The sequence below is a fragment of the Dipodomys merriami genome, unplaced genomic scaffold (assembly GCF_024711535.1).
Source record: "Dipodomys merriami isolate MVZ:Mamm:240054 unplaced genomic scaffold, mDipMer1.0.p SCAF_114, whole genome shotgun sequence".
NCBI classification, from domain to species: Eukaryota; Metazoa; Chordata; class Mammalia; order Rodentia; family Heteromyidae; genus Dipodomys; species Dipodomys merriami.
In genome coordinates, this window is record NW_027202427.1 from 2,355,316 (window position 1) to 2,382,947 (window position 27,632).

A 27,632-nucleotide genomic window follows, 5' to 3' on the forward strand; every position below is an offset into this window, starting at 1 on the left:
TGGGCCACAGGTGGCTATGGAGTAGAGTGTTAAACCTCCAATCTGAGCATCTGGAGCATCAGGCCCCTAGTTCTCAGGGACTGGAGCCCCGAGTCTTTAGGTATGCAGTCTCGCCCCTAGGCGGAGGTCAGCTACCATTGGAAGAGCTTTGCCTTCCTATTTATGGTTTCTACCCAGGGAGAGCAGAAGAACCCCAGAGAGCTGAACCTTAGCAATTTCTTTCCCATTTCTTTTTTCCTCCAACCCATGAAGCTGCCACCACTTTTCCTGGACACGGCCCAGCCCAGCATCCCTGTACGGGGCCCTCGAGCCAGACCATGGCCCTCTGGCATCACTCCTGCTTTCCCGCCCGGGCAGCAGGGGTGCCAACCTCAGTCCTCAAGTGCCAGCTCAGGACCGCAGCAGCTGGCGGGCCTGGGCACTGGGGCCAGCTGCCTGGAAGGTGCCCTCGGGGAAGTCACATGACGTGCTGCACACTCTCCCCATGTCATGGTTCCTTTTATCTGCTCTGGGATTTTATTGTGCTGCCAAGACACCTCATGCTACTCTAGATCAATGCAGACAAGCAAGGGGGCAAGAGCCAAGAGAAGGAAGTAGATAAAAAGAGGATAGAGATGCCAGGTGCCGGTGGCTCACGCCTGTCATCCTAGCTACTCAGGAGGCTGAGATCTGAGGATCACGGTTCAAAGCCACCTGGGGCAGGAAAATCCCTGAGATTCTTATCTCCAAACCACTAGAAAACCCGAAGTGGCACTGTGGTTCAAGTGGTAGAGTGCTTGCCTTGAGCTGAAGACTGAGGGACAGCAGCCAGGCCCAGAGTTCAAGTCCCCCCAACTCCATCCCCCCAAAAAAAGAGAACAGAGACCAAGACAGAGCACAAGACCAAGTAGCTCCCTACATTTTGGCAGCAAGGAAGCAGGCCTTGATATTCTGCTTTGTGTGAATGAGCTTTTCTGCGTTTATCAAAGGACTCGTGTTCTTCCTCATAACCATGTGCTGCTCTTCCTGACTGCGAGGCTCTTCCCATCCATCTCTCCCTAAGCACTGTGCTTCCGAGTTTCTGTGTCTGGAAAACCTCTCCTTTGATACCAGAGCATCTGCACACAAACACACTACGACTCGGGAGTATCTGTGCCCTGCCAGTGGAGACCTCTTCCGGTGACACTGCTAGGCCTTCTCCTCTGGCACCCCGTCTGTCTCTGTACTTGGCGCATGGTTATGTCTGGATGAAATGGGTTAAGTTAAACTCGTAGAAAAGCGCTCGGTAGGGGCAAGTCACTGTTATTTGTGCCGACACTGGGGCTTGGATCAACTCCCGCTCGGCTTTTCCTACTCAAGGCTAGTGCTGTGGTGGTGATTTGAGCAAGACCCCCCTGCTCCCGGTTCTGGTGATGAACTGGAGATCAGAGTCTCACAGACTTTTCTGTCCGGGCTGGCTTCGAACCATGATCCTCAGATCTCAGCCTCCTGAGAAGCTAGGACGACAGGCCGGAGCTTCTTAGCTGATTCTTGAGTTGGGTTACAACTGCGGTGGGGTGGGAGGCGTCACAACATTTGCTCATCCTGTTGGCTAGTCTCGGGGAGCCGTGGGTCTCAGTTTCTCCGGCGCCGTCACAGGCTCAGCTAGGCCTTCCGTCCTGACAGCGCCTGCGCAAAAGTCGCCCCCAGCCCCGCGCGGATCCAGTGAGTCCCCGCCTCTTCCGGTCCCTCGAGGACTCGGCGCTCGGCCGGCGTCTGTCAGCCAAACGCCCTATTTCCGGGCCGCCGCAGGGCGCCCTGCCGAGCGCCGAGCAGCAGATAGGGGCTGGCTGCCGTGGCTCTGTGAGGAAAGGCGGAGGCCCGGAGCTGGGGCCGAGGACGAGCCAGGCCCGCGGGCCTGGGAGAGCGCGGCCCGGTACTGAGGGGTGCGCCGTCGGGAGGGCAGGGGTCGCGCCGGAGTGCGCGGGGCGGCGTGACGTCTGCGGGGGACGGGGCGTGGGGCGCGGGGTTCTGTGGTAGCGAGAGGTCGAGGCCGCGTTTTGTGTGGCAGAATCTCCGGTCGGTCGTCTCCCGTGCGTGGGGATGCGGCGTGTGCGGGGCGGCGGGGTCCCGGGCCGAGGGGGGCGCGGGCGCGGGGTCCGGGGCGGCGGGGGTCCCGGGCCGAGGGGGGCGCGGGGGTCCCGGGCCGAGGGGGGCGCGGGCGCGGGGGTCCCGGGCCGAGGGGGGCGCGGGCGCGGGGGTCCGGGGCGGCGGGGGTCCCGAGCCGAGGGGGGCGCGGGGGGTCCCGGGCCGAGGGGGGCGCGGTCGCGGGGTCCGGGGCGGCGGGGGTCCCGGGCCGAGGGGGGGCGCGGGCGCGGGGTCCGGGGCGGCGGGGGTCCCGGGCCGAGGGGGGCGCGGGGGTCCCAGGCCGAGGGGGGGCGCGGGCGCGGGGGGGCGCGGGCGCGGGGTCCGGGGCGGCGGGGGTCCCGGGCCGAGGGGGGCGCGGGCGCGGGGTCCGGGGCGGCGGGGGTCCCGGGCCGAGGGGGGCGCGGGCGCGGGGTCCGGGGCGGCGGGGGTCCCGGGCCGAGGGGGGCGCGGGCGCGGGGTCCGGGGCGGCGGGGGTCCCGGGCCGAGGGGGGCGCGGGCGCGGGGTCCGGGGCGGCGGGGGGCGCGGGCGCGGGGGTCCCGGGCCGAGGGGGGCGCGGGCGCGGGGGGCGCGGGGTCCGGGGCGGCGGGGGTCCCCGCCCTGATCCCCCCCGCGCGGGGCGCGCACTGACTGAGGCAGGACGTGAAAGTTTCGTGCAGTGCGCGGCGGCCGTGGGTGGCCGTCAGTGTCCTCCGCGGTGGAAGCTTCGCTGGAGCGCGTCCGCGGCCCCTCGGTTCCCTCACCTCCGGAGCTTCGTGGGTGCCGCGAGGGAGGAGCCGCCGCGCGCGCTGGCGGGGCTCGGGGTCCCTCCCCGCTGCAGACGCTTGCGAGGGCAGGGCGAGCTGCCCCGGGGCGCGGGAGAAGCGCGGGTCCCGGGAGGAGGCTCCGGTGGGACCCGTGGCTGTTGGAGGCGAGTGCCTGGGAAGGATCTGAGCTGATCTCTCAGTAATGGCCGGGACGAGGGCTGCAGGGCCTGGTGTCTCCTGTGCTTCTAAGCTGCTCGGTTCTGCCCACCCCGGCCCCCCTCCCCCGTCAGTCAGCTTGGAGGACCAGAGGTCCCCTCCTCAGTGGCCCCCCATCGTCCATCCAACGCTGAGTCCACTCCCTCCCTCCCTCCGTAGTGTGGTTTGTGGTCCAGGTTCTTGGTGAGAAATTTCTCTGCTTTTGTGAAATAGTTTTATCAGAATTGTTTGTGTGGCTGGCAGTCTTTCTGAGGTGGCATTGAAAATGACTTTGCCATAGTTCAATAAGACAGAAAATGTAACTTACTAAAGAAAAGCCTGAAAGACAAACTCCAAGTCCTTTTATGTTTGAAGCAGTGAGTACATTAGGCTTGCTGCCCAACTCTCGCTGGCTTATTATACAATCTAGTCAGTTCATTGTAGGCAAAAGTGCTTCACAAATAGAAACATAAATAGCTGTGTGTTGAGTGTGTGAGAGAGACCACTTGAGACACATCTTCAGCCCAGCATTTTGCTAGTTAATTGAAGATGGACTTTCACAAGACTTTTCTATCCCTAGCTAGCTTTGAACTTCGAGTCTCAAATCTCAGCCTCCTGAATAACTATAGGATTACAATCGTGAGCCACCAGTGATTAGTTGCTCTTTTTCTTTTGGACTTACTAACTTACTTTTCTTTCTTTCTTTTTTATAATTTACTTTTCTTATGAAAGGGTCTTACTATGTTGCCCAGGCTGGCCTCAAACTCTTGGGCTCAAGGGATCCTCTTGCTTCAGCTCTGGGGTGATTTTGCTTTCTACCACTAAGCTTCTAATGTTTCTCTTTAACCTGAAGTTAAGATTAAAAAAAACAAACAAACAAGCACACAAAACAGACACTGTCCTATTTTATACAGTATATGTGGCTTATAAAAGCTACTGCTTGCTAAGAAACACCATTTCCTCAATGGCTAAAGTGCATCGAAATGGTAAAGCTGGGCCAGTTGGAATGAACTGTATTGGCATCGCATTTTCTTATCTGAGGAATCTGCTTCCCACCTTAATAAGTTGCTAGTGTTTCGTGATATTCTCATATCTTGGGTTATGTGTCTAAGGATTTGAGAAACAATTTGTTTTTGAAGATTCCTACTGAACAAAAAAGTGCCTTTTTTTCAACTATGAAAAGAACAAAGAAAGTTTTGGTTGCTGGTAATTTGCCTGAATTAGCTTTTTTTTCCTTCTTCTTTTCTTACAGCTCCTCCTTTGCCAGAGAAGAAACCTCCTCCAGGGCCACGATGCCACTTCCCCATCACCCGAGGGCTGCTTGCTTCAGTTAGTGCTGTGGGAGGCCTGCTCCCTTGGGAGGAATCCAGCCGACTCTTGAGGTTGAGAGGGGCCCAGCCATGGCAACTTTGGATGACCCAGGGGAAGTGAGGGAGGGCTTCCTCTGCCCTCTGTGCCTGAAGGACTTGCAGTCTTTCTACCAGCTTCAGTCTCATTATGAGGAAGAACACTCTGGGGAAGACCGTGATGTCAAAGGACAAATTAAAAGTAAGAGGCGGGTTCTTTCTACTCCATTCAGTTGAATTTGTGGGATAGTTTCATAGATTTCCATGTCACTGTCTAGATCTGATGATGATAATAGTGAACAGATAGATACCTAGTGCTTGCTGTGTGCCTGACTTGTTCAGTTCACAGCAGCTGTCCATGAGCCCATTTTGCTGGTGAGACTACCAGGCACAGGGAGATTAGGTAACTTGCCTAAAGCCACATAGTGAAGATTTATTTGAAGCTACTAAAAGTCATCACTGTGGTCTGCTGTCTCGCTAGATTATTTGAAGGATTCAAGCCCTAGCCTGAGATAGTTTGGACAGGAATGCCTTTCCCCTGCTGTGAAAGTTAGACATACTGGGCCTGTGAGTCAGCCAGGACTACAGTGAGAGCACAGGTTGAGTTGATTATTTTTAATTTTTGGTGGTACTGAGGTCTAAACAGGGTTTCAAGCTTACTCAGCTTACACTGTGCCACACCTTCAGCTCGAGTTCATTATTTTGATACACATTTCTTTGGCATAAAATGGTAGTTATGGTAACTAGAAGATCACTAATTATATCTATCACAATTTTCAGGAGAGATAGGTTTTAGTATTTGGGCAAGAAGCTAAAATAAATAACACAGCGTGACATTTGCATTTAGGTTCTAAAGTAAGTAACTGTAGAGAAATCTATGCAATATATAATTTTTCCTGGTTAGTTTTCATTTGGGGACAGGAATTCTTAAATTCCCCAAAGCAGTTTATTCATCAATTGAAAGTCCAACAAACAGAATGGGAAACTAGCTGTGGTGGTAGAAAAGAAAAGCTTTCTCAATTTTAGAGAGAATAATTAAAAATATTGGAATGGCTAAGTTTACTTGATGCAGTTAACAAACATTAATTTTAACATTTATTCACTCACCCTCCCCCTGTCCTGGGGCTTGAATTCAGAGCATGGATGCTGTCCCTGAACTTCTTTGTGGTCAAGGCTAGTGCTCTACCATTTGAATTACACAGTGCAATTCCCGCTTTTTCTGAGTAGTTTATTGGAGATAAGAGTCTAACAAACTTTTCTGCTTGGGCTGGTTTTGAACAGTTATCCTCAGATCTCAGCCTCCTGAGTAGCTAGGATTATAGGCATGAGCCACTGGCACCCAGCTTAATATTGCTATCGCATCTGAAATAAGTTTACATGATGTTCTGGCTAAAAATCCTGTTGGATTTAAGACTTCCTCCCATCCCTTCTTCCCGTACTAGGCATTACCTCTTGCAGCCTGGTGAAAGAAAGGTCATAGCTGAAAAACAAAGAGAAATAACCCAGAATGTTAAACTGTGATTTTGAGCTTCCAGGATTTCAGGTCCTGAAGAACTGAAGAAAGAACATTTCTGACCACACATCATGTTTATTGTATTTCTGGAATTTCTGGTTCCAACCCCCAAGTAAATTGTTGCCCCTCTGGACTCAGTTTCCTAGTTATTCGGCCACCTTGCTTCTCACCCCCCGGCAGCATTTCTGGAGGCCGAGAGTTAAGCAGTCCAGCTGTTGTTTTTATAACCAGCTCAGTGGTGCTCCTCAGTGGATTTTTCCCTCCCCATGTGTGAATCATGCACCTTGAGGTCGTGTTGCTTACTCAAGTTCCACTCCACATTTCACATTCAGGAGAAGAAAGGAGTTACAGAAAACATGGTTAGTGATGTCCTCCATCCAGAAACACGATGAGACCAAGCGTTTTTAAAATCCTGAGGACTATGATTGTCAGAGTAACGTCTGGCCATGAAAGCTGGAGCACAGAACCATAGCTGATAGAAAGATGGGGAAGAGGACTGCTTTATGGCTTTCTGTTATTTCCTTTGACTCTCCTAACAATCCTACAGGAAGGCCGATTGGTCACATTTTACAGATAATAACTATGGTTCAGAGATGTCCAGTAACTTATCCAAGGTCATGCAGGAATGGCCAGCCCCAGTTCTGGAACACAGACCTGCCACCTTCTAAGTCCACTGCTCTTTCTGCATTACTGATGGTGACGTGCCCTACATTCTGTTCACAACATGCGTGGCGGCTTCCTGAGGGCAGTGGGGACAGGAACAAAGCATTTTGAAACCTGACTATGGGTTTGCCCTGGACAGTTGAAGGGCACCTAGCTTTTTAATAGCTCCGTCTTAGCATCTGCTTGCCATGCTATTTCTAAGACTGGTGAGGACAAGGACAACTTGTGGAGAGGTTAGAGAAGGTGACCTCTGTTTAAGATGAATACAGATGAGTTCCTAGAAGTACGGGGCTGGGCAGCCCAGTGGCAGAGTGCTTGCCTACCATGGGCGAGACTCTTGGTTCCACCCCCAGCAGCAAACAAAATATAATTACACAATCCTTTTTGTTTTTGTTTTTCTCCCATTTCTACCTCAAAAGCACTAAGAGATTTAGTTAAGCATTCCTTTACATGAATGTGATAGAATTTTTACGAAGTTCTCAAGCAGTTTTCTTTTATAGAATCAGGAAGGCAAAGTGTTAAAGATTGACATCACAGTTGCTTGAAATGTCCTTCCAAAAGCAGATCACCTCTCTGTTTGGTCTTTGCCAGTTCTGAGGCTTGAACTCAGGGCCTGGATACTGTCCCTGAGCTTTTTTCTTCAAGGCTAGTGCTCTACCACTGAGCTAGAGCTCTGCTTTGGGCTTTTTTTATTGGATAGGGTAGTAGATAATTGGAGGTTAAAGTCTCATGGATTTTCTTGCCGGGTTTGGCTTCAAACCATGATCCTCAGACCTCAGTCTCCTGAGTAACTAGGATTGCAGGTATGAGGTACCACCACCCAGTTCTGTCTGGTTTTTCTATCCTCCAAAATTTTAAGGTATTTGTATTCTTAAGCCAGTAAAAAGTAAATGGTACTGGGCGCCTGCTAGCTCTCCTGTCTCTGGACTTACCTATATTTTGCAGAGCCTTACGGATTGTTTTTAGTGTTACTCAAGTGAGAACTCCATGAACTATCGATCTATTGACTATCAAAGAAGTGATATAGTTTTGTTTTAGATAGAGTCTAGACAGGGATAATAGTCACCCAAGAGTTGGAATTATGAATGTGAGACCACCAGTTAACTTCTCTCCAGTTCTAACTGGTGGTGCTCGTACCTCAGCAGGGGCATAGTTCATGAACTGCCATTGGTCATTGGCAGACGAAGCATTTACTTGAGCTCACTGCCTGTGCTCTATGATACTGAGTGAAGCAAGTTTTACCCTCCAGTGTGACATCATTCTGTCAGTAGGCCTGCCGCCCTCCTGACAGTGTGAGGTAAGCGTGAACTGGCATCATGTGCTCTCAAGCACTTTGTGTCATGCCTGGGGCATGCGAGGACCCAATTCAGAAAAGGTGCCTTTGCTCTTCTCTTTTTCTTTTCTTTCGTTCTTTTTTTTTTTTTGGCCAGTCCTGGGGCTTAAACTCTGGGTCTGGGTGCTGTCCTGGGCTCCTTTTGCTCGTGGCTAGCACTCTACCACATGAGCCATAGCACCGCTTCTGGATTTTTCTGAGATTAATTGTAGATAAGAGTCTCACAGTCTTTCCTGCCTAAGCTGGCTTCAAACTATGATCCTCAGATGTCAGCCTCCTGAGTAGTTAGGATTACAGGTGTGAACCATTAACACCCAGACACCCATTATTTCCATTTCTATTTAGTTGAGCTCTTACATTTAACAGTAAACAGTGACTTAGGTTATATATTGGCTATATAAAGCAGTGTACTCCTAATGTTGACTTGGGCTCTGTGGTATTTATAATGACAGTGTTTTTGTGCTTATTGCTCATTTTGTAGATCTTTTATACATTTTTAAACAAGAGTGATAATTTCATCAAGTTTGGTTTTTGAGATTCCCTGGACTCCTTTTTTTTTGTTGTTGTTGTTGTTGGTCATGGGGCTTGAACTCTGGGCGCTGTCCCTCAGCTCTTCAGCTCAATGCTAGCAGTCTACCACTTGAGCCACAGTGACACTTCCAGTTTTCTAGTGGTTTATTGGAGATAAGAGTCTCACGGACTTTCCTACCTGGCTTTGAACGTGATCCTCAGATCTCAGCATGAGCCACCGGCGCCTGGCTTCCTGGACTGTTTACTGGTGGTCTTCATAGGTTCATTTGTGGTGTTCCCTTTTTCTAGGTCTTGTGCAGAAGGCAAAGAAAGCAAAGAACAAGTTGTTGAAACGAGAGGGGGATGATCGAACAGAAGCGGGGGCTCACGGATATGAGTCTTTCAGCTACGGAGGGGTTGATCCTTACATGTGGGAGCCCCAGGAGCTTGGTAAGGAAATGCTGGCATGCATGTATACATTCACTCATTCAGCAGATGGTTGTTAGGCATCTAGGATAGTCGAGGCAATATTATGAATATTGGTTGAGGTGGAGTCAGTTCTGTTTCTCAGGGACCTCATGCCCTCGTATGAGTCAGTGAGTGGAAATTCACCTGTGTGTCAGGCACCACAGTGCTTTGCATGTGTGGTCTGGTTAATCCTCACTGCACCCTGTGGGAACCTGCCCATGGTCGAGTAGCTGGTGAACTGCAGAAGTGGTCTGTGATGTCAGCCCTGGCACAGATCGCATTGGCAGGTCTGTCTTCACTCAAATAGGGTGTTGCCTGCCAAGTGAGAGGCACCTGATTGTTAAGAACATAATTATAGCACTGTCTGCTATGTCAGACCTAAGGGTCTTTTTATGTGTTTGTTGGTCCTGGGGCTTGAACTCAGGGCCTGGGCATTGTACCTGAGCTTTAGTGCTCAATGCTAGTGTTCTATCACTTTGAGCCATAGCTCTACTTCAAGGATTTTTTGGTGGTTATTTGGAGATAAGAGACTTAGGGCCATTCCTGTCTTGATTGGCTTTGAACTGCGATCCTCATATCTCAGCCTCCAAAGTGGTTAGGATTATAGGTATGAGCCACCAGTACCTGCTATAATTGTCTTTTTGGGGTGATGAAAAATTTCAGAATTTCATGTGATGGTTATTCAATCTTGTGTATATATCAAGCAGTTGAATTTGTGTGAGTTTTATGTATGTGAATTATATCTCAGTGCAGCTCTTACCATAAAAATGTCCTGCCCTCCTTACTGTGTTGAGCTATCTAATCTTACATGTACTTTAACTGTGGGATAGTAATCATTAGTAATATTTTTAGGGAGTGCTTAGGACCTCATGTATGCTAATTAAGTATTTTGTGTCTATGACAGGGATAAATGAGGTAAAAAGTATTATGGATGAGCACAAATGAATAAAAAGCACTATGATTCCTTCATAGTGCTTTACTTTCCCAAAAGCCTTCAGAAATAGGGTGACCCTGATGCTCATTTCCATTCGTACATGAGGAAATGGAGGCTATAAGCAGGAAGGGATATTCACCCACAGTGTTCTGTATCCCAGTATCCTGTAGTGCCATTGTAGAAGGTGGTTTTGTATTTTTTGTTTTTTCGGAGGGGAGGACAGTACCAGGGTTTGAACTCAGGTCACTCATTTGTTTGGTCCGCCTGCTTTCAGCTGGCCCTCGGACACCTGAGCCCCTCTGGCCTGGCTTTTTGCTGGTTATTTTGGAGACAGTCTCATGTACTTTTCTGCCTGGGCTGGCTTGAACTCTGTAGATCTCAACCTCCTGAGTAGCTAGAATTACAAGTGTGAGCCCCTGGCACCTGACAGAGGTGACCTGATGAAGGAAATTTCAGAAATGAGCTCTTCATATGTACACTGTTGAAATAAACTGAAATAAGTCATTTTCTTAACCATATACTAGCTATATTTCAACTGTCCAGTTTCCACCCTACTGGAGAGTGGGAACATTCTATTCTCCTCATTGTAGGAGAAAATTGTTCTAACAATTATTCTTTATATATGAAAACCAATTAGAAACTGAAGAAGTACAAATTCCAGACATATGAATTCTACCTAGCTCTGTGATAACTTTCCTCATGATTCCTAGAGTCATATCACCAGGCTGGTTTTCTGCTTAACTTGCCTGTTTCAGCAATTGAAGGAAATCATGTTGAACACCAAAAAAGGGCACATTTCAGGGCACATCTTTGTAGTTACCCCTAAGAATTCTAAACTAAAATTTAGTTCGATCGATGTTGGAGTATGGCTAGGGAGGGAAAGGCACAAGTAAGAACATCACGTGGATATAAGTGGATCTAAGACTTTTCAGGGCTGGGATGTAGTTCAGTGGCACACTTGGCTAGCAAGTGCAGTGTCCCGGGTTCATTCCCCAGTACCAAAAAAGAAAAGACAAAAAAAAGAAAGACTACAGATAGGAAGACTGAGTTCAAGGTACCCATGGTATAACACTAAGTTTAACTAATATGTTTGTTTAACTAATATTTTTGTATTCTATTCCTCAAATTTTCTGAGAGAATAGATTTTAAATGTTCTCACTACAAAATGTAAATGAGATAATGCATGTGTTTATTAGCTTGGTGTAGCCCTTCCATGTTGAAATATTGCAGCAGATCTAATGCATGATAAAATATATAAAAGTTTTTGTTAAAAAAAAAATGATGAAAGCCCAGCATGTGACAGTGACCAGTCAGGATACAGCGTGTGAGTGAAGAGGGTGGTGCAGGGTGCTGGGGGGCCATGGGTTTGCTGTAAGAGATGAGATCTGTCAGGAGATAATTCAGAAAAAGAAAGGAAGGGGAGCTGTGACTCAAAGTGGAAGTGTGCTAGCCCTGAACAAAAGAGTTCAGAGACAGTGCCCAGGCCCTGAGTGCAAGCCTGATTCCTGACCCCCTCCCACCCACCCCACCCCCCCAAAAAAAAAAGAAGAAAGAAAGGAAAGAAGGAGATAGCTTGGATATGCTGTGGCAATGTGCTGGTTGGTCCCATCTGTGCTGGGAACCTGTCTCCTGGATCTGGGGTGCTGGACTGAGGATGATACTGATTTAACTAGCTACTAAGGGCATCTACTGTCACTTGAAGCTTTTGGGCCATTTTGATCAAAAGTTATATTGTATCAACTCCAGAAAGTACTACATGTTCAGTATTTACCACTTAACATGCCTGGTAAGTGTTCTAAGGACTTTATAAGTTTTATTTATTTAGTTTTTAGAACACTGAACTAGTAATTTTGTTACCTTCATTTTGTAAGTGTGGCTTCTCAGTTCCAGAGAGGTTAAGTAACTTGTCCAAGGTCACCCAGTGTGTGGTAGAATTGAAACTTCTAGTCTAAGCTCCAATCTGAGGCCTCTCAGGGCCATGTGAGCATTTTCACAAATTCCACTTGCGTTCTAGTTTTGAAATTTTTAGTAAGACTAAAACCCTAGGCATTTTACTGGCTTTGAAAATCCGTTGAGAATAAGCAAGGGTAGGAAGGAGTGTTCAGAAAGATTACAAGCCATTTATCTTGCCATGTTCCCTCCTAGGTGCCGTGAGAAGCCATCTCTCTGACTTCAAAAAACATCGGGCTGCAAGAATTGACCATTATGTTGTTGAAGTCAATAAATTAATAATCAGGTTAGAGAAGGTAAATTTTTAGTTTTAAAACACTTTTTCCTGAAAGTACGAACCTCCCCCCATTTCTGCAGGATGTACTAAGTGCGCCCTGTGGATGTGGTGGTGGCAGAGGGTGCAGTGGGCCCCGAGGACGTGTGCTGTGGAGGGAATAGCCCAGACGAACAGACTTGCCCAGCTTCCTTCCACCCATGAGGCCCTCTTAGTTACTGGAAACGCTTTTCTTTTTGGGGTGTCTCAGGCATAACCCTTCAGTGGGTGTGATGCCACCTGGTGGTACACAGAAATGCAGTGACCAGGTCTGCGAGGAGTGCTCAGCTAGGCCAGTATGCAGGGGAGGACCTCTTGACTGGCTTCTTGTCCTGTGGTCCTGGAGAGTGTCTGCAGTGCAGAATCATGCTGTGCAGTGCCCCTTGCCCTGGGTGCAGGGGACAGCCCTAGGGACCTCTCTACTTCCTGTGTGGGGATGAGAACCCAGGGCTTCATGCATGCTCTACTGCTGAGCTAGTCTGTGTGTGTGTGTGTGTGTGCGCGCGCGTGTGTGCATGTGTGCGTGCGTGCGTGCGTGCGTGCGTGCGTGTGTGTGTGTGTGTGTGTGTGTGTGTGTGTGTGTGTGTGTATAACTAGAGATTGACCCTAGAGTCTGGTACCCTTTGAGCCTCCTGCTTCTCCTTCCCAGGAAGGTAGGATCAGGTGTGTACCACCAGGCCTGGCCAGGCACACTGTGTTTGACAATACTAGGGACTTGTGCTAGTGCTCTTTCCACGTGATAACAAAACCACGACTGCCACCACCACGCTCACTCCTTCCTTTTTTTTTTTTATTGTGAAAATACCGTACAGAGGGGTTACAATTACATGGGGAAGATAATGAGTACATTTCTTATCAAGCATTGTAGCCTCCTTTGTTTCCCCTTCCCATCCCTTCCCATCCTCCCCCTGTCCCCTCACCCAATCCTCCCCCCCCATACCAAAGTTGTAAAGTTCGTTTTCGACATATCGACTTGTACATCTCATTGTTGCAATGGGTCCACCCCTTCATTCTTTATGTGGTCCTTTTAGGCAGAAGTATGTGACCAGTTTTACTGTGCACGAAAACTGGAAAATCAGTAGCTCCTATTGCTTTCAGTACTGTCCCGCCCCCATCCTCACCTACACCTGGCTACCTGGAAATAGGTGCCAACAGGGAAGAGATTGGAGGCAGATCATAGAAAGAGATGCCTTCTAGATCTGAAACGACAGCTCTGGTCTGTGTGAAATTGCACTCCTGGCAGCACAGTTAGGGATGACGAGGCACGTGAGAAATGCAAGGTGTGCATTCCTGCTTGAGTGAGTAGCAGGGAATGTCCCCTGATTAACTCCATTTGGTACTGTTTTCTCCTGCTCAGCTCACTGCATTTGACAGAGCAAATACAGAGTCTGCAAAGATTCGAGGTAACTAGAACTTTGCTCATATTCATTCTATTTTTGTTTTCCTGGCCAAAAACTTAAAAAAAATTTTTTTGTTTGTTTTCTGTTTTGTTTTTCCCAAAGCAATAGAAAAATCTGTGGTGCCTTGGGTCAATGACCAGGATGTCCCTTTCTGTCCAGACTGTGGGAATAAGTTCAGCATTCGAAACCGCCGCCACCACTGCCGCCTGTGTGGGTCAATCATGTGCAAGAAGTGCATGGAGCTCATCGGCCTGCCCTGGGCAAGTAGGTGATCTAGCTAACACCACTGGCTCAGGGGCCTCGCTGTCTACTTCGTGGCTCGTGGGGTCTTCATTGATCCACTTACAACTTGGTGGCGCTCACTACAGCCACTACTACCACCACTATAGCCACTGCTACTGCCACCGCTGCGCTGGGGCAGGGATACGGTGGTCTGTGTCGGGCTGGTAAGCCTTTTTTTGTAAGGGGTCAGACGGTGTTAGGCATTGTGGGCCACCTGTGGTCCCTGTGTTGTACTTCTTCCTTTTTTTGGGGGGGGTCTTTTTAACAATCATACATGACTATTAGCCAGGCACTGGTGGTTCATGCCTGTAATCCTAACTACTCAGAAGGCTAAGATTTGAGAATCATAGTTTGGAGCCAGCCCAAGCAGACAAATCTCTTATCTCCAACTAACTAGCAAAAACTGGAAGTGGAGGCATGACTCAAGTGGTAGAGTGCCAGTCGTGGGTAGAAAAAGCCAATCAAGAGCACAAAGCCCCAAGTTCAAGCCCCTATACTGGCCTAGCATGTGCAAGGTCCTGAGTTCCATCTTTAGCACTTAGAGGAAAAAACAGTACAAAGTATACTTAATTTAAGGGCTGTACAAAGCGGCTGCAGTCTGGACTCACAGGTCTTTGTACATGTCTGGTCTGTAAGGCATCATCGCTTGTTCTCACAAGGAGCTCAGCATCTAGCAAATACAGACTCAGGACTAAAGGACTGTGACACAGTTGTATCTCGCACTCTGAGAGGCTCAGCAACAGTTTCATTAGCTCAGCTTTGCGAGACTTTGGGAAGAATTGAAAACAGAGCAGTGGGCTCATCCCTCCCTGTTATATAGAAAGGACTAAGGTCACATAGGAGCTACTGAGTGCTTTCGGGGCCTGGAGGCTTCACCTGCATGGCAGCAGCATTACTTTCTCATCGGATCCCCACCCCAGGAGGCAGAAGGGCAGGTCCTTGCCCATAGGTAGCACCTGATCTTACTTCCCAGGTCAGCCTCCTGTAGACTGGCAGCCCACTGTCATGAGCGGCAGGATAATGCATGCCGTGGAGGTCATGGCTGCCTGTCTGTTGTTTACAGATAAGCTTACCAGTGCCAGCAAGGACTCCCTGAGCACCCACACCAGCCCCAGCCAGTCACCCAATAGTGTCCATGGCTCCCGCCGGGGCAGCATCAGCAGCATGAGCAGTGTCAGCTCGGTTCTAGATGAGAAGGACGATGACCGGATCCGCTGCTGTGCACACTGCAAGGACACGCTGCTCAAGAGAGAGCAGCAGATCAACGAGAAGGAGCACACGCCCGACATCGTGAAGCTCTACGAGGTGATGTGCCATCCGCCCTCGGGTCTGCTTTGCCTCTTAGCTGCGTACATGCTTCCAGAATCCAGAGAATGCTTTGGGAAGTGGTTCCTGCTCAAGGGCTGGGCTATGCTGTTCCAACCTGGGTCTCAGTGAGCCACAGAATCCTCCTGGGGGTCTTCTCACTATACATTTCTCCAACTTCCATTGCCCACTTGAAAGTGGGAAGGTGGGGACTTTGGGCAAGGGAGGAAAAGCAGCTGCTGTGGTATGGATGGGTTCTGGGGGGAAGGCAGAAGCTGGAGGTGTAACAGTGGACTGGAAGAATTGCCTGGGAAGGCTGTTCTTCGTTGGATTGAAAGGTGTTATACATTTCCTGGCTTTCCATTCTGACTGCCTGTGGGCTGAGAGCCCCATTTAAGTCCCAGATGCCTTAGTTCTTAGTACCCCACCGGTGACCCCAGAATGCCATGTACAGGCATGTTCTGAGAATGCCTTATATGAGGCTGGCTTGCCTTCTGATGGCCGGGTGAGGCCCGAAACCTGGGTGGGGAGTCAGGGGTGGAAGAAGCTGCTTGTGCAAAACTCTGAACTGAGTAACAGTTTAGGCTTTTGTTTTGTTTTTCTGGGGAGTTTGTTTTTTGGTTTATTTATGCTGGTTCTAGGACTTGAACTCAGGGCCTGGGTGCATTCCTTAGCTCTTTTGCCAGCACTCTCCCACAGCCACAGACCCACTTCCAGCATTTTCATGGTTCAGTGGCGATAAGAGTCAAACAGCCTCTCCTGCCCAGGCTGGCTTTGAACCTTGACCCTCAGATCTAGCCTCCTGAATAGCTAGGATTATAGGCTCGAGGAGCCACTGTTCCCTGGCTAGGAACAGTGTTTTTGTCCAATGACCACTGAAAGGTCACTGCAGATCATGATGTCAGGTAAATACTGAAGTTTCCAGAAACAGTGTGAGTTAAACTGGCACTGAGCTGCTGATGTTGCCTGGAGTTCATGACCTGCTATCACCTTTGTGAGTAGCCACTGTGCTTTGTGCCTCATTCTGTTGGGAAAGAAGCTCTGGCCGTGCTGGTCTCTCAAAACTCTGGCTCCAAGGCTCTACCCTCATTTTCTTTTCTTCCTGTAAGCTTTTCTGCCTAGAATGTAGGTGTGCATAAGTTAGGGGAAAAAGTCCTCGGCTTGAAATACTAGCATTTTCCATATGTCTTTGTTGTGTGGCCAGGCTTCTGTGTCAGTGTATTTTGAGACCACCACTCACCTCTTCTTTTTTTGTTTCTAGAAGTTGAGACTTTGCATGGAGAAGGTTGACCAGAAGGCCCCTGAGTACATCAGCATGGCAGCGTCACTAAAGTAAACTGCTGTTCTGTTCTCTAATTCACCGGTCACTTTTCTGCCACTTTAGGTCAGATCTGCAGTGGCTGAAAGTGCTAGTCATCTCTTCTCTTTTTTTCCTTTCCTCTGGTGGTGGGTATAGAACCCAAAGCCTTGTATATGCTGAGCACATGCTCTGCCACTAAGCCTTACCCCACTGGGCGTCTTACCTCTTAGCCATGCTTTTTTTCTGTGGCTAGCTGACAAGACTCCATGTCTATATTTCAGTGAGGCATGAACTTAGTAAAAATATGTAGTCTTGTTTAGGTGACGGGGCCGTTCTGACTGCAGGTTTGGGAAGTGCCTGGAAGGAGTAGCCTCTTTCCTGCCCGTGCCTGATGCGCACTGGCAGTAGGGTGTCGGAGCTTATAGCTACCATTTCCTTTTGGACAGTAGTTGGCAGACTTCAGTCTGTTGGTTAAATCTAGTCTGCCATCTGTTTATTTTTGCAAGTAAGATGTGGCTCACACACTTTGTCAGTTGTGGGGCTTGAACTTGGGGCCTGGGTGCTGTCTCTGAGCTCAACTTCTGTTTTTTTGAGTAGTTAATTGGAGATAAGAGTCTCATGGGGATTTTATTGGCTTCAAATCGCTAGGATTAGAGGTATGAGCCAACGGTGCCCAGCTCACACACCTTTTTTACATGTACAGTTAGTTAAATGATTTCTATGATATCACAAAGTTTGCAGCCGTCACCACTGTCTTAATTCCAAAGGTTTTTGTTAACTAATTAAGTAACTTCTTGCCCCTTAGCAGTCATCTCACTTCCTGTCAACTACTGGTTTGCCTCTTTTCTCATCAGTTTGTCTCTTTTTTACATTTCATATAAATGGAACCATAATTATGTGACCCTTTGTGCATGGCCTTTTACACAGGGCAGTGTTTTCAAGATTCATCCATTGGGCATGCATTAGTACTTGATTCCTTTGAATGCATGTGTTAGATTTATCCATCAGTCAAAAATAAGATTTCCATTCTCTTTTTTTTTGGGGGGGGAGTGGTGATGTATTGTACTAGGGTTTGAACTTAGGGCCTTATGAACCATGCCTCCAGCTCTGCTTTTTGCTGGTGATTTCGGAGATGGAATCTTGAGATTTTTTTGCCCAGATCTGTTGGGGATTCCTTGATCAGCTTTTTATTCCCCTTCTCTTGGGCAGAGTGAAAAAAATCTAATGGTTGGATGCTCTAAGGTACTGTGACTAAGTCATTCAGTAAATCACTATGTAGTTCTATAAGATGCAGTGTGATTGTACAGGAAAAGTGAGCCAGAGTGGATTCAGCTGCATTTATTTTGTCTGTGAGCATCTAGTGGTCTTCGGAGCCAGACCACAAGTATGTCCCCGAGGTGTCTGCACCTTGAGAAGTGGCTTCTGGTGGATTAGTGCATCCCGAGAAAGGAATAGTCCATTGTTGAATGTGAAATGCCCCCTTGAGAGCTGCCCTTGCCTCTGTGAGGCCTTAAACCCCAAGAGTCTTCCTGTACCACAAACTGCACTCAGCATGGTGAAACTCAGATCCAGTGTTGTGTGGTTTTCCTTAGTGCCGGGGAGACGACCTACAGTCTGGAACATGCCAATGACCTCCGACTGGAAGTGCAGAAAGTGTATGAGCTAATAGATGCACTAAGGTAAGGTCCGCCCACACAGGTCTGCTGCCGACTGAGGGGAGAAGGTGATGTTTTGATTGAATAGTGGCGGCAGAGTAGTCCTGGTGGCAGCCGGGTTGTGTGAAGAGCTGTCCTGTGCCTAGGTGCTCCGGCACTTAGCTCATCTCACAAGTTTCTGGCTAAGGATTTCATATTAAACACATAGGAGTGAGACGCGGACACCAGCTGTGTGCCTGTCACTGCCCTGTTCTCAGGGAGCAGCTCATTGGCTCCACTCGAGTTCCCTGTGACGGGACCATCAGCGTCCTGAGGAGGCACGGGAGGGAAAGCACACCACAGCCAGCACGGAGGAAGAGCTGGGGGAGGAGCCAGGTTCTTTGTTCACATCTAAGCTGCCTAGACTGTGGACCGGCTGTTGAGGTTCTCAGCCCTTTGAGGACTAACGGCTCGGGGGGATAATTGAGATGAGGACCCACTGTCTACCTGGACATAGAGGACATCTCCAATTTAAACATGATCAAGCATTTGAAGACAGTGACAGCAGGACATTAAACGAAGTCTGGATCCTTTGAAGTGCCAGACCCGGGGCTGGGAAGGTGGCTCAGTGGTAGAGTGCTTGCCTTGCATGCCTGAGGCCCTGGGTTCGATTCCTCAGCACCACATAAGCAAAAAAGCCGGAAGTGGCGCTGTGGCTCAAGTGGTAGAGCACTAGCCTTGAGCTGAAGAGCTGAGGGACAGCGCCCAGGCCCAGAGTTCAGGCCCCACAACTGGACCCCCCCCCAAAAAAAATAAATAAAAATAAAATAAAACTTGAAGTGCCAGACCCTGCGCAGTTGCAAGGGCCTTTCCTGTGCAGCCAGGTCTTCCTGTGCGGTCAGGGCCTTGGTACCTGCACCCTTGTCATATGTCCCTACTGTGTTAGGAGCCTGGGGTACAGCCAAAGGGTAAGAAATATTTCACCTTAAAGGACACACTAGAGTCCTTACTCATCTTCATGGCAGGAACGTAGCTCCAGGGACTTCTCATACTTGTTTCTTTTTTTGGGGGGGGGGTCCGGTCATGGGGCCTGAACTCTGGGCCTGGGTGCTGTCCCTCAGCTCTTCAGCTCAAGACTAGCACTCTACCACTTGAGCCACAGTTCCACTTCCGGCTTTTTTCTTTTTGCTTATGTGGTGCTGGGGAATCGAACCCAGGGCCTCAAGCATGCAAGGCAAGCACTCTACCACTGAGCCACCTTCCCAGCCCCTCATCCTTGTTTCAGAGACTGGCAGTACCCATCACATCTATGTGTTTGTTCCAATTTAGTAAGAAGATCCTAACCTTAGGCTTGAACCAGGACCCGCCACCACATCCTAACACTTTGCGGCTGCAGAGGATGATCAGATACTCGGCTACACTTTTTGTGCAGGTAAAGCTGTCCTGCGTGGCGTAAGTGTTGCCCTTAGCCTGTGCTGCTCTTCAGCCTCTTGGTAGGCAGATTGGGGTCAATGGCTCATTTCATTATTTATAAAGGTTATAATATAAATCTATTGTAAATGACATCTATAGAAAAAGCTAGTTTTCAGATAAAAGTAAAACTACTTTTAATCTTGTTTTCCTAACATAATCATCACTTTCTATTTGCATAGATATATACATATATATGTATATATATGGTAGTTGTAGTTAGGACATATGCTTGAATTTTATATCAGGCACTTTTTTTTTTTTTTTGGTCGGTCGTGGGGCTTGAACTCTGGGCCTGGGCGCTGTCCCTCAGTTCTTCAGCTCAAGGCGAGCGCTCTACCACTTGAGCTACAGCGCCACTTCCGGTTTTCTGGTGGTTTATTGGAGATAGGAGTCTCACGGTTTCTCCTGCCCGGGCTGGCTTTGAACCGCGATCCTCAGATCTCAGCCTCCTGAGTAGCTAGGATTACAGGCGTGAGCCACCAGCGCCCGGCCATTATCAGGCACTTTTTTACACAGTGCTCACATAACTTGTTTCAGTGGCAAGAACACTGCTTCCAGTGTGTCCGCCATCCTTTATTGGGTATTTGATGGCATTGTATTTTTGCTGATTGCTACTGTGCTGTGTGGCCTCTCTTCTGTAGGCTGTGCTTCTTGGGGGCTCTTCCGGGGTTTACGCTAATGAGTCAAGGGCAGATTGAGCATGGGTAGATAGGTCTGAGCTGGCTCTCACAGCTCACCACTTGGGGCTCCCTCACAAAGAGAACCAGTGGGCAGGATTGCCCTGGCTGGTCCCTGCAGGGCAGAAACTCAGCCTTTCTCCTTTAATTAGTGACTTTTCAACAACCCAGTGTTCTGAGTGCTGGGTGTCAGTTAATTTAGAAGGACACCCGTTCCCGTTCTCACAGAGGAGGACAGATGACAGGGTAGAATGAGTGCTACTTAAGAGGTGAGAAGCACTACCGACAGGGGGCTGGGCGGAGGCGTAGGTCGGTGGATGGGAGGTCAGGGCAGAGCTCAAGGAGGGCTGGGCGGAGGCATAGGTCGGTGGATGGGAGGTCAGGGCAGAGCCTTGGAGAGACTTAAGCGGGGAGGAAAAGCAGTCCATCTGGAAGTTGGCTGAGGCCCAGTGGAAGGGCAAGTTTCTCCTCCGCTGCTGCCGGTAACTGTCACTCCAGAGTGGAATGCCAGCCTGGGCAGACGGGGCTTGCCAGTCTACTCTTCCCTCAAAAGCTTTCAGTGTAACCTTATCTGTGACTCCCTACAGGAGAAGTTACTGGGTTTGATGTCACTGCCAACCAAAGAACAGTTTGAAGAACTGAAATGGAAGAGAAAGCAGGACCTGGAGCGGAAGAGGACCGTGGAGAGGCAGGTGTGTGGACCCCCTCATCCGGCAGCTGCGGCCTCCACAGCCGCTCAGCCTGGGAGCCACGCGGCCACGGATCCTCGCGGCTCTGGGTTTGCTTTTGTCTGGCCGCACTTTCATCTCTGGGAACTTCCTTGTACAACCCACTGGCGTGCACACTGTTAGATAGAAAATGGCTGAGCATGGCGGTGCTATCCTGGCAGTCAGCTGAGGCAGGAGGATTGGGAGCTCCAGGCCACCTGGCCACATGGAGTCCCTAATAAGAAAATGAGTCAAGATACAGTCTATACATAAATGGACATGGTAAAACCCCTTTGGATGACTTAAATAAAAAAAATGAAAGGGCCAGAGTGTTACCTGTAATCCTAGCTACTTAAGAGGCTGAGCTCTGAGGATCGAGTTTGAAGCCAGCCCAAGCAGAAAAGTCTATGAGACTCTTATCTTCAATTAGCAGCAAAAACCTAGAAGTGGAGCTGTAGCTCATGTGGTAGAATGCTAGTCTTGAGCCCAAAAGCTCAGAGATAGTGCCCAGGCACCCTGAATTCAAGTCCAGTACCAACATGCAAAAAATATGGGTGTCAGGTTGTAGTTTTATGGTGGGTTTGATCACCACCACTCTCCAAAATAAGGCCAAAAAAATGTGTGTTTTACACTGAGATATGGATGCTAGACTGTGGTGATTTATGAAAAGTATAGACTGATACTAAGCAAGAATATCATGTCCCTTACATTCTGTTAGTCATTGTATTTATTTATTTTTTTTTGTCAGTCGTGGGGCTTGAACTCTGGGCCTGTGTGCTTCCTTCAGCTCAAGGCGAGCGCTCTAGCACTTGAGCCACAGCGCCACTTCCAGTTTTCTGGTGGTTCATTGGAGTTAGGATTCTCACGGACTTTTCCTACCCGGGCTGGCTTTGAACCGCAATCCTCAGATCTCAGCCTTCTGAATAGCTAGGATGACAGGCGCGAGCCACTGGCGGCCCGGCTGCATTGTATTTTTGAAGGTCAAGGCCAGCATCTCCTGATTTTAGCAGCTGGATATCTTAATCCAGAGGAGAGAAAATAGAGTGTCACTGGACGGGAGATGGTGGCTGACCTTGTGCGCTGCCTCTGGCTTAGTGTGGTGTTCTGTGGTCTTGGTGTCTTTGCAGGCATCCCTGGAGTCTCAGCGAAGACTTGAGGTGAGGCAGAGTGGCCTGTCCTCTCGTGCAGCCAATGGGGAGGTGACATCTCTCCGCAGGGGCCCTGCCCCCCTGAGAAAGGCTGAGGGCTGGCTCCCCCTGTCAGAAGGTCAAGGGCAGCGCGAGGACCCAGACCCCCTTCTCCAGCAGATCCACAACATCACGTCGTTCATCAGGCAGGCCAAGGCCGCCGGCCGAGTGGACGAGATGTGCACGCTGCAGGAGAACCTGCGGCAGCTGCAGGACGAGTATGACCAGCAGCAGACCGAGAAGGCCATTGAGCTGTCTCGGAGGCAGGCGGAGGAGGAGGACCTGCAGCGGGAACAGCTGCAGATGTTGCGGGAGCGGGAGCAGGAGCGGGAGCGGGAGCGGGAGCAGTTCCGGGTGTCTTCCTTCCATACCCGGACCCGGTCCCTGGACTTCCGAGAACTCACACCCTTCCAGCTGGAGCCCAGCCCAGGGCCTCGCACCCACCTCGCTTATGCCTTGGATCTGGACCCGTCCCCACCTCAGAGTGGCACGGCTCCTGAGACCCCTTCTCCTACTGCGGCTCGAGGCCCCGTGCAAGTGCGGTCCGCGTCCCAGGTCCCCGGCCAAGGCATGTCACAGCACAGTGACACGTCTTCCCTGAACCCGTTTGCCCAAGGCCTTTGCAGCCCCACAGCGGAGGGTGTGGCCAGCCCTGCTGCTGCAGAGGCTGCCCTCCGCCCCGCAGCTGCCACCCTCAAGGAGTACAATCCTTTTGAAGAGGAGGAGGAGGAAGGGGAGCAGGAGAAGGTGTCGGGGAATCCCTTTGGTGACCCAGACAGGCCCGGGCCCAATCCCTTTGATGAGGAAGATGACCGCCCCCTCCCAGGGCCCTCCAGCCCTCCTGCCCCTGGGAACCCCTTCGAGGAGCCCGTCCGCACCAACCCCTTCGAGGTGGACAGCGACGAGGCCGAGGAGCCCATTGAGGAGGAGCTGCTCCTTCAGCAGATCGACAACATCAAGGCCTACATCTTTGATGCTAAGCAGTGCGGCCGCCTGGATGAGGTGGAGGTGCTGACTGAGAACTTGCGGGAGCTGAAGTGCACCCTGGCCAAGCAGAAGGGGGGCCCTGACTGACCGGCAGGGCAGCAGCCCCGGGGACAGGAGAGGAATGGGCTGGAGAGCTGAAGGGAAGGAGGCAGGGAGGGCAGCTGGTTGCACAGGGATTAGCGGTGGGCATCTGCTGTATTGTGCTGTGCACTTTGGGGCATTTCTACGCACATACAACAGGAAGAATCAGCATTCATTTGCTGGCTCTCCTGCTTTTATTTTTTAAATTACAGGGGGAGGAGGCCCCCTGTCAAAGGGACATTCCATTTTGATCACTGAGATCTACTCAACGCAGCTGTTGGGCATGGCAGAAATGGCTGCCAGGCACCTCTTGGCCCATTTGCTGCTACCTCACTTTGGTCTTGGTGCATTATTACAGGGTAGCCTGTGATGGGGCCTTTCCTGTAGCCAAGACGGGCAGGTCCACTTCTCCAGCAGAAGCGAAGTCTGGGGGTCCCTTTCGCCAGGCCTCCTCTGCCCTGCTCAGAGCTGCTGCCCATGCAGTGGAAGGAGGTGATGCAAAGGGAGGAATTGGGTGCTGGAGGGCCTAGCCCCTTGGGAAGGAAGAGGAAGGGGGATGAGCCCGTGTCTGTTCTCCCCTCAGTTTAAGGAAGTTAAGCAGGGGTGTCAGTTTGAGTTTGATCATGGGGCTTTTGGAAATAAGAGTGGTAATGTTGGTGTTGTCGGGGAGAAGTTTGTACCTCAACACTGGTCTGATGGAAGGCTCATGGGGAGCCCTCCCTCAGGGCTCTGTTGGGGGGCTCTGTTGTGGTCTTGTGAAAGGATCCAGTGTGCAAGTCAGTAATGGGTGATCAGGAAGCTTCTGTGAAACGTCATCAGGAGAGAGAATTGAAAATTACTTTCAAGCTCTTGGATTAGCCTTTCCTTGAGGTTCATCCTGACCTGTAGCACTGATGAGCTATTTCTTACACTTTCAGTATTAAGAAACTGCAGTGTTTGGGGAGGTTCAGGCCAGGATCACTCCCGTAGCCCTGTAGTATTTGAACTGTTCAGCGAAGGGCAGAAAGGGAAGTGGTGCATGCAGCTCTGGTGCTCTGGCTGGCGGGAGCCACGCCCACAGCACCAGCCCGCATGTTGCCACCCACGTGTGCTCAGCTCTGGGTAGAGTTTCTGCAGTTACACTCATTCGGTAATGAACAGTTACTGACCACTAGTCACTTTATGTCCTTCACCAACCCTTGGCCATGCTTCCAGCTTGCTGGTATGAGAGTTGAGACTCATTTCCCACATTCTGGGAAGGTTCCTCTTGATAATGGGAATGCCTGAACTCTGGGTATAAAGAGCTTCATTTGTGTTTACTGGTTGTGTTTGTTTAGCACCTTCAGGGGCTTTGGGCTAAAGGAAAGTCCTGCAAGAGTGTGGGTGGGGGTGTGGAGCGCCCTTTACACACAGGTTCTGTTCAAACAGGACTGGGTGTGGGTTGCCAGTGTCAGCCAGGTGCCCGCCTGGTGTCCCGGGCCAGAGACAGGGACATCTATGATGTTGCCTATGTGGGCCTCTGTCTTCCTGAGTCCCAGGTCCTGAAGGCCATTCCTGGGATTCAGGCTCGCAGGCCTGCGCCTCCCTGCTTACACTATCGCCTCCCTCTGCTTCCCAATATCATTGCTGTTCTTAGAGAACGTGTCTCTTAATATTCATTAGCATTGATTCACTGACTGAAGTCAGTACCATCTAACATTCTGTAACTAGAACCTAGAGAAACACACCAGAAACACTTTTTTTTTTTTTTTGGCTGGTCCTGGGATTTGAACTCAGGGCCCGGGCACTGTCCCTGAGATGCTTTCTGCTCAAGACTAGTCGCTCTACTACCTGAGCCACAGCACCATTTCTGGGTTTTGAGTGGTTAAGTGGAGATAAGAGTTTCATGGGGACTTTTCTGCCTGGGCTGGCTTTGAACTGTGATTCTCAGATCTCAGCCTCCTGAGTGGGTAGGATTACAGGCGTGAGCCACCAGTGCCAGGCTACAAGAAACACTTTTTAGAGCTAGTTTCAAAAACCTTAGTTTTTGAAATCCAGCTCACTGGATACACTAAAACTAAAAGCAGATTCCTTGGGTCTTACTCTCCTGTGAACATGACTGGAGAGAACTCGCCCCTCACACACACGCCTGTACCATTTCCAGAATTCATGGGTTATAGAGGCAGGTTGATAGCTGAGAAAAACTGGCTTATGAATTGTAACCACAATTTTGTGTTTTTACCTCTTGTGAATGTACCCCCTTCCCCTCCCCACTGCCTTTCAGGCCACGCGGCTCTCCATTAGTGAGGCAACGAGTTCTTGATGTGAACACACATCATGATCTCAGATGGAGGAGACTCTGGGGATTTGGGCATGAAGCTGGCTGCTTCTTGTATACCTTGTTTATAGTTCCTGCCAAATAACTAAAGACACTAACTCACTGCACTTGCTGTCTCTGCTGACTAAAATGAGCCATGGGTAGGTTGGACATTAGTATAGTTAGGCGGAGGGACTTCACAAGTCGCTGGCTGGAGAAGTAGTTCAGGTTGTTATCTGGGGGTGGCTGTCAGCTCGGGGGTGGCTGATGTGCATGCACTACTCTGGGCCATGTATCAGAATCCTTTTTCTAAAAAAATAAAATAACAAAAATGAGTGGTTGGGTCTGTATTTGTTGCATGTGTGAGAACCACCACAAAGCAGACTTCTCTCCCTTGACACGGCTTCTGAAGACTGCCCCAACTGCTTGGTGGAGGCCTCTGGATGAAACCGGGGTCCCCTGCCTCTCCACAGAGGCTGCACCCCCGAGTTCCGGCCCCACCGCACCGTTATTCCTGCAGTGATTGAAGGATCCATTTTACACAAGCACAGTGCAATACCCTTTGCTTTCCTCTGCATTTCTCACTGGAAGAAGCTGCGGCTCAAGAAAGTGGAGGAACTTAGGACTTAGTGCAGGTGCTGCACTACATTTCACACTTTGAGCTCTGCCCCAGGCCTGGAGTATATTCATCTGACAAAGGGTCAGGTTTGAGGGATTAGCCTGGCAAGGGAGCCAGACAGTGGGGTGAGAACTGAAGCCCAGGTTTCCAATCCACTTTGCCCTGAGTAGCGAGGAGCATTTGAGCTGGCTGAGACATGGGGACACCTGTGGCCGCAGGCTCTGGTACTGGGTTAAGCACAGAGTGACAGGAGTCATGGTGGGAAGAGGTTGGGTACAATGACTGCCTGTGTCTTGGAAAAGCCCACCTCCCAGAATCTACAGATTACTGAGCGAGGAAGGGCAGCTACTGATGCTGGTCGTGGGCTGGCAGGAAGGCCTAGTGATAACAGATGACTGAATGGTCCCAGCTCCCTCGTTGACAGGTGAAGAGGGGCGGGAGTTCCACTGGGATCCAGCCCAGCTCTCTGCACATGCCAGGACACACACCCTTGCCTGCTTTGTGTGGAGACCCCAGGTTTCTAATGTACAATTCTCATGTGTGGATAACTGAAAAGTGCTTGTGATTTTTATTGAGACAGGTAGAATTTGGAAGTTGCCAAGGAAAAGCTGGATGAAGTGAAAATAACTTGGAATCATCAGACAACTGGAATCCGGAGAGTTTAACCCAGAGACACAGTCAGGATGTGAGTGGCTATGGCCGGGGCGGCTGTGTGGTAATTGTGAGGGACTGCTGCGGGCTGAGTGGGCCAGCAGGGGAGGGAGGGCTCTACGCCAGTCTGCTTTGCTTGATTCTTTGGTGAACAGCAGAGAAAGACCCTTTAAAAGCTCCAGCAGAGAGGCTTATGACAGTGGAAGGGACCACCCAGGGGAAGTGCTTTCTTCCTGTCAAGGCCTGCCTGCCACATCCGAGGAGGTGGCACTGGTGAAGGTCACAGCCAAGGACACAGCCCATCAACATCTTTTGCCTTAACCTTAAAGTCCTAGAAAGTACCGCTCCTTCATCCGTCACCATCCCAGTGGGGCTTCAAGAAAGTAAGCATGGATCATAGCTAAGACAGCTGCCAGACAGACTGAGGAAGAATGTAGAGAAGCTGAAAGCCAAAGGGAGACAGAAGCAGACACCAAAAGAATCTGGAGCCTTTGGTACAACTCCAGCTACAGCAAACATTCAACACATCTAGCCAGATTAATACAAATCATCACATGAGGTTTACTTACCCCAGTTCCTATTATTCAACACAGCAATACTGCATCACCTTCAACAAGCATGCTAAAGGGCAAGAGAACCCCTCCCCCCCAAAAAAACCCCAGCAAGACTGCAGTGATGGCAGGAAATTTAGCATGTGTAAATGGTTATAGATGTACCCCTAGTGGTAAAAAGCAAACAACATATAAGAACAGGTGGATGTTGAAGCTGATGGAAGGGAACTCTTACAAATCAAAAAGAAATACTGGGAATAATAATAAAGACTGCTATAATGAACTGAACAGTAAATGCTATGAGCCAAAGAATGTGCTTGAGGAACTCAATGTAAATCTGCCTTCTGAAATCAAAGAAGAAAATGCAAGAATTGTGATATCAAAACATGTTTTAAAAATACATGCAGTTGGCATTCCAACAAGAGAAG

The 27,632-nt window shown here is 49.8% G+C and overlaps 1 protein-coding gene across 1 annotated transcript; it reads left to right on the forward strand.

Moving 5' to 3' along the window:
• The first annotated feature begins 1,800 nt into the window (after positions 1-1,800).
• Positions 1,801-25,686, forward strand: LOC138822724 (rabenosyn-5-like). Its single transcript, XM_070015624.1, has 12 exons — positions 1,801-1,894; positions 4,298-4,593; positions 8,720-8,860; positions 11,958-12,058; positions 13,433-13,478; positions 13,578-13,739; positions 14,821-15,062; positions 16,324-16,394; positions 17,955-18,041; positions 19,326-19,428; positions 20,734-20,838; positions 21,981-25,686. Exons 2-12 carry the CDS (start codon positions 4,446-4,448, stop codon positions 23,112-23,114), a joined length of 2,340 nt encoding a protein of 779 aa, XP_069871725.1. The 5' UTR covers positions 1,801-1,894; positions 4,298-4,445; the 3' UTR covers positions 23,115-25,686.
• The last annotated feature ends 1,946 nt before the right edge of the window (positions 25,687-27,632 follow it).

Excerpts from the sequence above, each read along its gene's own strand:
- LOC138822724 (XM_070015624.1), top strand. The coding sequence starts at position 4,446 with ATGGCAACTTTGGATGACCCAGGGGAAGTGAGGGAGGGCTTCCTCTGC. Across the intron at positions 12,059-13,432 it reads TAATAATCAGGTTAGAGAAG|CTCACTGCATTTGACAGAGC; the intron begins GTAAATTTTTAG and ends TCTCCTGCTCAG. Across the intron at positions 20,839-21,980 it reads AGAGGACCGTGGAGAGGCAG|GCATCCCTGGAGTCTCAGCG; the intron begins GTGTGTGGACCC and ends GTGTCTTTGCAG.